General features: G+C 34.8%; 1 protein-coding gene across 1 annotated transcript; it reads left to right on the top strand.

Annotated features, from left to right (window-relative positions):
- Nucleotides 1–318: 318 nt before the first annotated feature.
- On the top strand, nt 319–4,991 carry LOC107469485 (thioredoxin domain-containing protein PLP3B). The gene is made up of 8 exons (XM_016088857.3): nt 319–625; nt 2,416–2,490; nt 2,747–2,794; nt 2,888–3,030; nt 3,118–3,190; nt 3,366–3,427; nt 4,481–4,578; nt 4,643–4,991. The coding sequence occupies exons 1-8, from the start codon at nt 542–544 to the stop codon at nt 4,747–4,749; spliced, it is 690 nt and encodes a 229-aa protein (XP_015944343.1). The 5' UTR covers nt 319–541; the 3' UTR covers nt 4,750–4,991.
- Nucleotides 4,992–12,301: the final 7,310 nt, after the last annotated feature.

Below are 12,301 nucleotides of genomic sequence, written 5' to 3'. Positions count from 1 at the left end.
GTGCAATTAATAATAATAATAATTTTATTTTATTTTATTTTTGGACGGAAGACTATTATGTCTAACAGAGAGAAATATTAGGGATTGATTTGTACATTAGTTTTTTTGACTAAAATCTCTGTTTTTAAAATCTTTGGGAATTGATCTGGGTAATTACTCTGTCAAAAAATAAACTGAGAATTGATTTGTCTGCCGAAATAAAACCTTAGAGATTGATCTGTGTACTAATTTTTCTTGGAAATTAGAATATCCGATTCTAAAATTTTGGGACTATTTAGGTAATTACTGTTTTTAAAATTTCAAAAACAAAAATATATTTTAGCTATCCTTGCTACAGTTTAGGTTGGGACCTGGAAGCCTGAATCGTCCGATTTCACGATCCTTGCCACAGTTTCCCTCCGCATCTATACTACTAGCAAGCACCGGAGGTTGGTTCTTCCTCCCTCGTCCCTTCCCTTCTCTTCCCAATTTGTGCATACATTACACACAGATCTCAACCGTTCGAGCGGGAGGCTTCTCCGCGTTTCTTTTGTGTTTCGAAATGGATCCGAACGCAGTAAAGTCCACTTTGTCAAATCTTGCCTTTGGAAACGTAATGGCTGCAGCTGCCCGTGATTATCAGAAGGTTCAGCATCTAATTCTTCTCATTCCATTTTTCAAAATTCATTTTCGTTTAGCGGGTTCCATTCAACATCTGTATGAGATCCTAGGTCATTTTCCTTATCAATGAGATATCAAGTGTGAGAGGTGAAGGTCATCATCCATTGCCTTAAGGTTTTGGGTGAAGATTTGGCATCCTAACCCTGTTTCAGTTAATGGCTTAATCCATTGGTTGAAGTATCCGGTGTTCTTTCTAATACTGCTTATTAGTTTTAGGTTATTGAGAGTCTGATTTTACAGTGCTTTGGACATTGTTCCTTTGATTCAGTCGTTCAATTGGAGTCACCATAATCAGTGCTTTGGACATTTCCGAAAATTCTTTCTCTCTGTCAGCCTAAACTTATGGGACAAGTAATTTCATCTAATGGTATTAGAGTTTCTGTGATTAAAAAGTCTAAAATTTGATGTTGTGAACCCAAATAGAAGAATTTTAGCATAAGAGAAATATAAAAAGAGAGAAAACAAAAGTCTATGCAAAATTGAGACAAATCCAAAAGAGGCTCTCGTGTTAGAGGTGGACTAAAACCCCAAAGTGGTTGCTCAGTTCATGGCTTTCACCATTTTAGTTCTTCAAATCCAAAATTCACTATACTGGTCCTGAGATTTAGCTTAGGCACTATATTAGTTCCTGGATCTTTTCTAGTACCGAGTCTGCGAATGATGTGCTGAGTTGGCTCTGACTTGTCATGTTGGACTTGGGGCTAAACGGCGTTGTTTTATTTTGGCGCTTAAACAAGACAAAATGAGAAGACGAATAAGAGTTTATATGATGTGTAAACAGTTTTATCTCCCCTCACTCTCCAAAACGACCTCGTTTTTGTCTTGTTTAAGTGCCAAAATGAAACGATATCATTTAGTCTTATGTCTAGCATGGCAAGTTAGAGTTAGTTCAGCATTCCGTCTGTTGGCTCAATGCCGGAAAGGTATGGTGCCTGGAGCTGAATGGATTTCGGGACCAGTATAGTGAATTTTGAATATGAGGAACTAAAATAGTGAAAGCCTTGAATCACAGGACCAATATGGAGATTTAGTCCAGAAGAGCTAGAGATATAATTATTCATACATGTTCTCCTATCACATTAAGCTTTATTTGTTAGATTTGTGTGATTTGGTGGTTCTGAAATTACTGTCTTGCTGCATTCCATCTCGCATGTCCACGAACACACAAAAATATAGAATACTACTTACTGTATTTGACTGTTCTTTTTAATGCTTAAACTCTGCTATACACTTGAAATGTGTTTTTATTTTGGGGAGTGGAACCTCAATTTTTTTTCTATCAATTGTTTGGTAAAGTGTGATATTTTACCTTTTAATATCTGCTCTCATATGTTTTCTCTTGGTCTCACTTAAGAAGTGTAAGGTGAGAGATCATACTTTGCCAAACTATTGAGGGAAAAGAAATTGAGAGGATCCATTCCTTGTATTTTGTTGCACATAAGATCAAACTAAGAGTCCATGGAGTTGAACTGTCTTGGTTTTTCAATACTTTGAAGTTTTGATGGTGTTGAAAACTTGAAATTGTTCTACAATTATCTTTTTTCTTCTTTTCTTGTTAAGTTGTTCTTATGGCAAAATATTTAAGAACCTTACCATAGTTGATGATGGGCAGCTGAATAATCTGTATAGGGGAACTCTTATAACCACCGTAACACACACATATTCTGTTATGACATTCATAGCACACACCTCACTCTCATAGCACAATACCTGTTTCATGCTGATGTGATCTGACTAATATTATGATTCCTGCAGGAATTGCTTGCACAAGAGAAGGTGCAGGCATCGAGTTCTTCCAACCAGGAGGTTGACCTTGATGATTTAATGGATGTATGATTTGTAAACTTGTCAAATTTGTCATATATGCTTATTTGTGTACACCTTATATTTTCTCACATGAAGTTTTCACATGACCTTGCGATGTGTTAGTTCGTACCATCACTTAGATGCTGATGCGATCCCTTGTTTGTTCTTAATTAAATTTAAAAATCTTCATGCAACAAGATCATGTGAAATTTTGACTTGAGAAAATCCATTCCCAATATTCTCCCCTTGTTTCAAATGGATGACACAATGGATATATCAGGATCCTGAGTTGGAAAAATTGCATGCAGATAGGATTGCAGCTCTTAAGGTAGGAATATTTCCGTATGTATCAGGATTCATGACAATGTTATTTATTTATTTATTAAATACCTTGGTATAATTACTAGATTTGCCTTGTTAGAAAGAAGCAGAGAAACGGCAGGAATGGAAGAAGAAAGGTCATGGGGAGTACAGGGAGATAACTGAAGGGGATTTCTTAGCTGAAGTCACCGGAAGTGAAAAAGTGATTTGTCATTTCTACCATAAGGAGTTCTATCGGTGCAAGTATGTTTTCTGGGTTACATGTTGTTGCTAGACTTCAACACATCTCTGTCCCCTTCACCCTTTCACGCATGCTTAAAATGTTTCCAGGATAATGGATAAGCATCTAAAGTCCCTTTCATCAAAGCATATAGATACGAAGTTCATCAAGCTTGATGCAGAGGTCAGCATTAACGGTTACATTATTATTATTTGCAGTAGAGAAGATTTTATGTTTGACGGTTTTCTCATCATTAAGTCAATCTAATTGTGACATAAGTCTTATTACTTTAACATCACTGTTTTTCTTTTGGTAAAGAAATTGTGTAACAGTGTTCTTTGTTGATAATGAAATGCAGAATGCACCATTCTTCGTTGCAAAACTGGCAATAAAGACTTTGCCTTGTGTCATACTGTTCAGGTGGGCCTATATCTGTTACCTCATAACTGTTGGTCATGTTAATTGAGTGCTTTTAGTATTCACAAAGCATATTGTGTGTTGCTGGTTTCACAAAACAATAAAAAATAAAATAAATATAAAAATTGACTATCATCAATCTTTACTGTGCAACAGGCTCTTTACATTCGAAGTGCCTAAGACTATCATGCTTTTTCCTAGGGACTAATTGTTAGTAGCTTTATAGAAATAAAAAGGTTGATGTTGTCAGACCAGTTTATACTTCATCTATTACTTATTATCTGGTATCTGTTGTCTGTTACATATGCATAGAGGATTATTGCATGTGTCCAAATCCAAAAATGATCTCTCTTTAACTTCCCATCTTTTGCTAAGAAGTTATTTGTTGATGTAACTGAACAAGACTTACACATGTGAATAACTTTTTATACACTGAGTTCTGTCATTTCAACCATTAAATTCAGACATTTAACATAATAGATCAATTGCGCAAAATTTCATAAAACTTGGAAATTATTTGATATTTAATCTTACTACATTTTGAACTATAATATAATTTTGAAAATACAAGTAAATATCTACTTTAAGATAACTCGTTTATTGATGTTCTAATTCTTTCAAAATTTGTGAGTTTGATTATCAAAATAATATAATATGATTCAATGGTTGAATTGATAAAATTTAGAATACATAAGTTATTCAGCATTGTAAGCCAATAAGATTAATATGGTGTAAGTGGACCCATACTATTTTAAAAATAACTACCTATGGTATAAGAAATTAAGAACTAGCCAAAATAACTACCTATCTTTTCTTTTTACTAATTTTTACTATTTTCAACTAAATAATGATCTCTTTTATTTTATGTACTAATGTCTATCACTCTACCTTTATAATGTGTACAATAGTAATAAATATGGAATAGTCAAAATAGTAAGTACTTTATTCTTCTATAAAGAGGTCTTAGATTCAAATTTTAAGAAATAATAAAAAAATTACATGAGAAGGATATTCTATGAAAGAAAATTTGAGCACTATACTGTTTCTTTTGCTCAGGCAAGGAGTTGCCGGAGATAGATTGATAGGATTTCAAGATTTGGGAGGGAAAGATGATTTTTCCACAAGAACACTCGAAGCTCTGCTCATAAAGAAAGGTAATGTTTTTCATTGCGTTCCTTTACTTATTGACTGTAAAGTTCTCTAACTGTTGGTTTACAGGCATAATTGATGAGAAGAAATATGAGGATGATGAAAATGATGGATATGATGAAACTACGCGCAGAGCAGTCAGATCATCGGTCGTTGCTGATTCAGATTCTGATTAAAAATTAATCCACTAATGGTGTCATGGAAGTTTTTAGAGTCAAGATTTTGCTTTGTTCATATTTTATTTTTCAAGATCTCTGGTAGTCTGGTTTGTATAATCATCATTGTTAAATTGATGTTTATTTATGAGAGGGAAATTAAATCCGTGACAATACTGAAACCATGTGCTTGTATAACCGGTTTGAATTGCTTTGGGGCCAAACCAAGTTGAAATATGCAAATTTTGATATTATATTTTCTACTTTTTCAATGGACGATTTAGATTTATAAGAACAATTTATTTCGTTGACCAATTTATTGTGCTATAATATAATCTAGAGTTTACATATTAAATTTAAGCATACTTTTTTCTACTTTTTATTTTTTGTTAATATTTTAAATTGTCAATCATGAACCAAACTAGTCACTCAAATGGTTTTTGTTATAACTTATAACATTGTTATTGGGGTGGTGTCATGTCGTTAAGTGTTACTGTGCATGCTTACTTAAACTTAGTCTCACATGTCAAAACATAGTTTAAGCACAACATAGTGGCGCATAACATGTCAAACTGTGTTAGTGCCGTGTGTGAGTTAAGTCCCAAACTAAAATAGACCTTAGATTGGTGTTGTACACTAAAATTGTTTTTGAGATTGATAAAAATATATCGTATCCATTTTCCGTTAACAGCATATTGATGTGGCTCAATAACGTAAACCATTAGTGATATATGGTATGTTAATGTGGATGGATGTATCGTGTTACAATATTATTTAGCTATGTCATCTTGCGTCATATGTTTGCAATATTATTTGTTCACATGTTATCCATTATTTCATCATTGTAGATATGCTAAATTGGTCCATAACTTTACATTAAGTAACTCATTTTAATCTATGAAATTAAATGTCATGTACCAAATCGGTCCTTTAATAGTTTTTTCTCTTTTTTTATTAATTCGAAATTCTCATATCTTTGAATGTACTAATTTTAGTTATATTTTTTCACATATTTTTTAAATAAAAATACTTTTGGTAAATAATTTTAAGATTTTAGTTTTAATCATATAATTTTTTTATAATAATTTAATATTAATAAAAATAACTTATTAACTTCTCATGTAATAAGAGAAGAAATTATACAATCACTTCATATAAGATCATCAATTTAAATGACTAAATTATCATCTTTCCTTATAAATATTCTAACAAATTTAGGTGCGTTGCAACCCAATTCTTACTATTAACATACATAAAGAATATGAAGAATCTGTTGTAAAAAAAGGAAAAAAACAGATACTAACTAATAAGATTGGTTGACCAATTTTTCATTAATTCAAATAATATTTTCAAATAATTCTATTATGAGGAGTAGGGTTAGTTAGATTAGTAGTGGAAGCTTCTGTGTATATATATACTCCTATTCTAGTGTACAAACAATGAATGAAAAATAACACTTTCTAATTCCTTCTGCATAAGTTTCATTCTTCCGCTTAGAAATTCTTTCTTTCTTATTCTTACATGGTATCACAGAGCAATAAAGATTCATGGACCCAGAAATCATCAACAACCCACTACCTTTCAGTTCCACTCTCCAAGCATCTTCTACACCTACGACAACAATTGTAAAACCACTATCCATTTCTTTACCCGAGAAATTGAACAATGACAATTTTCTTACTTGGCATCATTCTGCAATTCTTATAATTTCAGGTCAAGAATTTGAAGATCACTTAGACAAAAAGAAGATTCCAATTCGCTATGCCTCACCAGCAGATGCACAAGCTCAAAAAGAATCAAAGGCATATAGAGAATTGATACTTCATGACTACAATATTGTTTCATGGTTATTTTCATCCATGGACTCCTCCTTTAAGCATCGAGTTATTCGCTGTCACTTTGTTCATGAATTTTGGAGCCGCCTTCATACACATTTTGCATCTCAAACCAAGGCTCACATTAGACAACTCCAATTGCAATTGAAGTCAATCAAAAAGGTAGGATCAGCATGAGATTACCTTCTTGAAATCAAGAAAGTGGTTGATTTTCTTGCTACTGTTGAAGCTCCTTTAACTGATGCAGAATACACCAATGCCATTCTAGATGGCTTAAATGAAGATTATCAATCTTTTCTCACCTATGTTACAGCAAAAGATTCACCCTACTCTATTCTTAATCTTGAAGCTCTCTTGATGGCTCAAGAAGACATTGTCGAGAGATTCAAGAAACTGGATTGCTCTATGGTGCAGGTAAATTTTACTCAGTCACAACCTGTTAATCAAAACAATTATGATCCTAGCTTTGGAAGACACACAACAAACATGCCTAGTAGAGGAACTTATGGTAGAAGAGATCGTAGAGGAAGATCGCAATGTGGAGTCTAAATCAGTTTTTGTGCTTAACCTCTTTGATTGATTAATTGACAACTAATTAATTATTGAGAAACTGAGGAACTAAGAAATTGAAAATCAGTTACTAAAGATTTATTGTGAAAGATCTTTGCATACTTTAACATAAGTAAACAAACTTTGATTTCTCTAAGAGCATAAACATCTTTGAAACCCTTAACTCTTACCATCATTGTCTTCTCTCAAATAAACATTCAAATTCTCTATCAGTAAGCATTTAAGCATTCAATCATTCAAGCTCTAAAGTTCTCAGCAAGACTCAATCTTGCCCTCTTCAATCCAGGTTCTTTTAATATAATTAGGTATTTAATCTGATATTTGCTTGTTCAATCCTTTAACGTGGGAGTAATATCCACTCACTATGATATTACTTGAGCGATCCAGTACACTTGTCGGTATCCGTGAGCTTCAATTTTGGTTCACCACATAACGTTCGAAATCATATCACCTCGAGCACCTGACTGATGCTCCCAGGAGAAACTCGACATGCTTGTCCAAAAGGCACAAGAATTCGAGGCTGACTTGGAAGTGCTTGAGTCCGACCTCAATCAAGGGCACTATTCATACCCTGATCCAAAACATAAATCCAGGTCTAAAATAAATAAAACCTAATCAACAAGTATTATTCAGAACGACGCCTACCCGACCTCAGAGAGGTCGGACTCAGTGACACTGGTCTAGCTCTACTTATCTAAATAAGTAACTAACTCCTACAATCTCTCCAATTTACTAGAAAGGAGATCTCAACAACCTAACCAACTATTATTGAAACCAATCTATTAAAAATATGCCTAAAATCTATGCTAACTTAAGTATCAGAGTCTCTTGTAGGTACTGATGAGCGGATATTTTATACGCTTTTTGGGAATAATTTCATGTAGTTTTTAGTATGTTTTAGTTAGTTTTTAGTATATTTTTATTAGTTTTTAGGCAAAATTCATATTTCTGGACTTTACTATAAGTTTGTATGTTTCTCTGTGATTTCAGGTATTTTCTGGCTGAAATTGAGGGAGCTGAGCAAAAATTTGATTCAGGCTGAAAAAGGACTGCTGATGCTATTGGATTATGACCTCTCTGCACTCGGAATGAATTTTTTGGAGCTATAGGAGTCCAATTGGCACGCTTTCAATTGGGTTGGAAAGTAGACATCCAGGACAAGACTTTCCAGCAATATATAATAGTCCATACTTTGCTCGAAGATAAATGATGTAAACTGGAATTTAACGCCAGTTCCATGTTCCATTCTGGCGTTAAACACCAGAAACAGGTTGCAAATTGGAGTTAAATGCCCAAAACAGGTTATAACCTGACGTTTAACTCCAGAAACAGCCCAGGCACGTGAAAAGCTCAAGTTTCAGCCCCAGCACACACCAAGTGGGCCCCAAAAGTGGATTTCTGCACTATCTATCTTAGTTTACTCATTTTCTGTAAACCGAGGTTACTACTTTAGTATTTAAACAACTTTTAGAGATTTATTCTGTACCTCATGACATTTTAAATCTAAACTTTGTACCTTTTGACGGCATGAGTCTCTAAACTCCATTGTTGGGGTGAGGAGCTCTACTGTGTCTCGATGGATTAATGCAATTATTTCTATTTTCTATTCAAACACGCTTGTTTCTATCTAATATATTCATTCGCACTTCAATATGATGAATGTGATGATCCGTGACACTCATCACCATTCTCAACCTATGAACGCGTGTCTGACAACCACCTCCATTCTACATTAGATTAAATGAGTATCTCTTGGATTCCTTAATCAGAGTCTTCGTGGTATAAGCTAGAATCCATTGGCAGCATTCTTGAGAATCCGGAAAGTCTAAACCTTGTTTGTGGTATTTCGAGTAGGATTCAAGAATTGAATGACTGTGACGAGCTTCAAACTCACAAGGGTTGGGCGTAGTGACAAACGCAAAAGGATCAATAGATCCTATTCCATCATGAGTGAGAACCGACAGATGATTAGCCGTGTGGTGACAGCACACCTGGACCATTTTCACTGAAAGGACGGATGGTAGCCATTGACAACGGTGATCCACCAAGACACAGCTTGCCATAGGGGGAACCTTGCGTGCGTGAAGAAGAAGACAAGGGGAAAGCAAAGATTCAGAAGACAAAGCATCTCCAAAACTCCAACATATTCTCCATTACTGCATAACAAGTATTATTTAATCTATGCTCTCTTGTTCATTTGCAAGTCAACTGATAATTATAATTGATATCCTGACTAAGAATTACAAGATAACCATAACTTACTTCAAACCAACAATCTCTGTGGGATCGACCCTTACTCACGTAAGGTATTACTTGGATGACCCAGTGCACTTGCTGGTTAGTGGTACGAATTGTGAAAAGTGTGATTTACAATTTCGTGCACCAGGTACCATCCCCACTATAACCAAGACATCAGACAGATTCATCTTCGTTGGAGAAAACATTGGACAAATCACCTAAAGACGTTTGGACCTCACGTTCAGACTCAAAACAACCCAATTTCAGGTAACACAGAAATATTCAAATTTTTTAAAAAGTATAATTAAATTTTTTTATAAGAACAAAATATATATTCTATACAATAGTTGATTGGTGATTGAGTTTTGAAAAGCATGTATAATGATTGTGTTTTGTTTTTGCACATTGCTCAGATAAAATCCTCTTCTCTTCCCATCATCGAAAACTTATTGAGGAAATTCTTGATACAATGTATTATCTAGAAAAGAAGGCTGAGTCAACTAAGTTCATCCTTGACCAGCGGTTAAAGTAAAAAAAATCACAATCTATGAATCTTATCTATTGTTAATTCATCGTTTTGGAGTAAAGTCAACACTGTGAAATTGATTACTAATAATATCCAACATATATATATATTATTCATACCCTGGCTAAAGTAACAAGCCATGCCCACACTAAGCTAAGAAGCCCAAATCCTAAGGATTGGCCTAAAGAGGTCAGAATCAGCACACAGAGGCAAGTAACACTTATTCAAAGTAAGTAACCGCTTCCTTATATCTCTCACCCATTTCTAGAAGAGATATCCCAACAATCCTAAGATAAAGGGATGGTTATCCACCATCAGAAGTGGAACTACTTCAACGATGGTTATTGCCTCGTCCCCAATAAATATCCTGACACACTCAGATACAGTTAAGTTCCAATATATACTAAAATCCTGCTTAACCCCTTGCTGACTTAGGCATCGGAGTGTCTTGCAAGTGCCACCCCCCATTCCTCAAACTCACAACTCAGACGGTGGCTCCCAGGCGAATACAAGTCGGAGACCACCTCCCTCCATAGTTTGGGCCTTCTGTTCTAGTCCAATCCACCTATCTTCAGGTTACCTACGTGACATTGGCGCCATTGTCGGAGACCTAGAAGATCAACCAACAATGGCAAATGACCATCAAGAGGATGGACACACCGCATCAGAGTCTGAGCAAGAACACCAAGACGCGGTCAACAACGATAGGGCAATAATATCCATACAAGGATTGGGAAGACAGCAGGCGAAGGTCCCTCTAACACCCAGGGATCAAAAAGGATCTCCTCCGAGGTTCACCAGCATGGAAAAGACGAGCAACCCCACTTCTGTTCTAGTTTTAATCCTTATTTTCATCTAGTCTCTTCTATCTTTCCTTATTTTGTTGCTTTAATCTCTTTAGTTTATCTTGTCATTTTCTCTACTTTTGTTATTTTTATGTATTTGCACTCTTTGTTACTTTTGGTTTACATTTAATGCAATTTTATGTTTCATGTCATTTATTGCTTTATTGAGTTGTTATTTTTACCTTCTTGCAATTGGTAGATGTAACATTTATTATTTTTTGTCATTTTATCATGCTTTATTTTCATACCCACCAAGTGTTGACAAAATACTTGGTTGGGTTTTTGCATAGTTTTTCTCACTCTTGGTTGGAAATTTGTGTGGTTTGGGTGAACTTGAGTGGTGGATGTCCATTCCACATTGTGTGTGGGTTGTTAATTAATTTGGTTTTCCTTGACTCTAAGTGACCCTTTAGTGTTGACTTAGGACTTAGGGATTGTGATTAATTATGCCTAGTTGACTTATCCTCGATGTAGGGTTGACTAATTAAGATTAATCCACACACAATTACCATGTTTGTGGTCCACAACTAAGATAGGAACCCATAACTACCAATTCTCACCAAGAGTCCTTTTTGGTATTTAATTTACATTTGCATTGCTTTTACTTGCTTTGACTTTTAATTTCTTGTATGTCAAGTTATCTTCTTGCTTATTTACATTCCTTGCACTTTACATTTCTTGCAATCTTTTCATCAATCCCCCTTGTTCCCTCATAGCCAATAATGACACTTAATTGCACTCCTAGGGAAGACGACCCGAGGTTGAATGACTCTCGGTTTAAATTAGAAATATTAAACTTTGATGTTTGGGATTTAATTTGCCGGTTTGGTCTATACTTGCAACGTAAGCTATCTTGAGTAGAAAAATCCAAACCGGTGCAAAATCGCACTCATTAAGTTTTTGACGCCGCTGCCGGGGAGTTACAATGGTGTTGTTGTTGGCTATTGTAAATATGTGAATATGTGTTTGATTGATTGTTTGTTTTTGCTAGTTTTAGGAGTTCATTTTGTTCATTCTTATTACCTTTGGTTTTTATTTTCTTTTTATCCTATGAATTCTTAACCATTGCATTGTGAGTTTTGTGCTATTGTGCTATTGGAATTGGGAATTTCAAATGCTTGTTACCTAGATGGAATGAAGGGAATTCACAACAAGATCTTGGTGCACAAGCTTTGGAGCCTCAAAAGCCTTGGAGAATACAAGCTTGGGTGGGATTTCAAGGAGGTTTGATGAGAGCTCTCCATAAGTCCAACTTAAGGACATTAAACCAAAGTGTTAGGTGGGAGACACCCCACCATGGTAACATTGTTTCAATCCTTCTCTTTGTTTTTAATTTAACTTAATTGCATATTTGTTAGTATTAGTTAGTTTAGGCTTAATTTAATTTTGATTTTAGTAGGTTAATTTGTATGTGGTCATGAGATTTTGAATGTTTTTGGGGTTGACCTTTCATTGAACTAAGGCTTGGTACCTTATAATTTTGAAGAATTTTTTTCTGTGAAACAGGGCATCTGTGCGTGCGCACCAACTTGTGCGTCCGCACAAACTGCATTTTTTGC

This window comes from Arachis duranensis, chromosome 10, assembly GCF_000817695.3.
Source record: "Arachis duranensis cultivar V14167 chromosome 10, aradu.V14167.gnm2.J7QH, whole genome shotgun sequence".
Taxonomy (NCBI): Eukaryota; Viridiplantae; Streptophyta; class Magnoliopsida; order Fabales; family Fabaceae; genus Arachis; species Arachis duranensis.
This window is presented reverse-complemented; position numbering and strand designations above follow the sequence as displayed.

Excerpts from the sequence above, each read along its gene's own strand:
- LOC107469485 (XM_016088857.3), top strand. The coding sequence starts at position 542 with ATGGATCCGAACGCAGTAAAGTCCACTTTGTCAAATCTTGCCTTTGGA. Across the intron at positions 626-2,415 it reads CTGCCCGTGATTATCAGAAG|GAATTGCTTGCACAAGAGAA; the intron begins GTTCAGCATCTA and ends TGATTCCTGCAG. Across the intron at positions 2,795-2,887 it reads ATAGGATTGCAGCTCTTAAG|AAAGAAGCAGAGAAACGGCA; the intron begins GTAGGAATATTT and ends TTGCCTTGTTAG.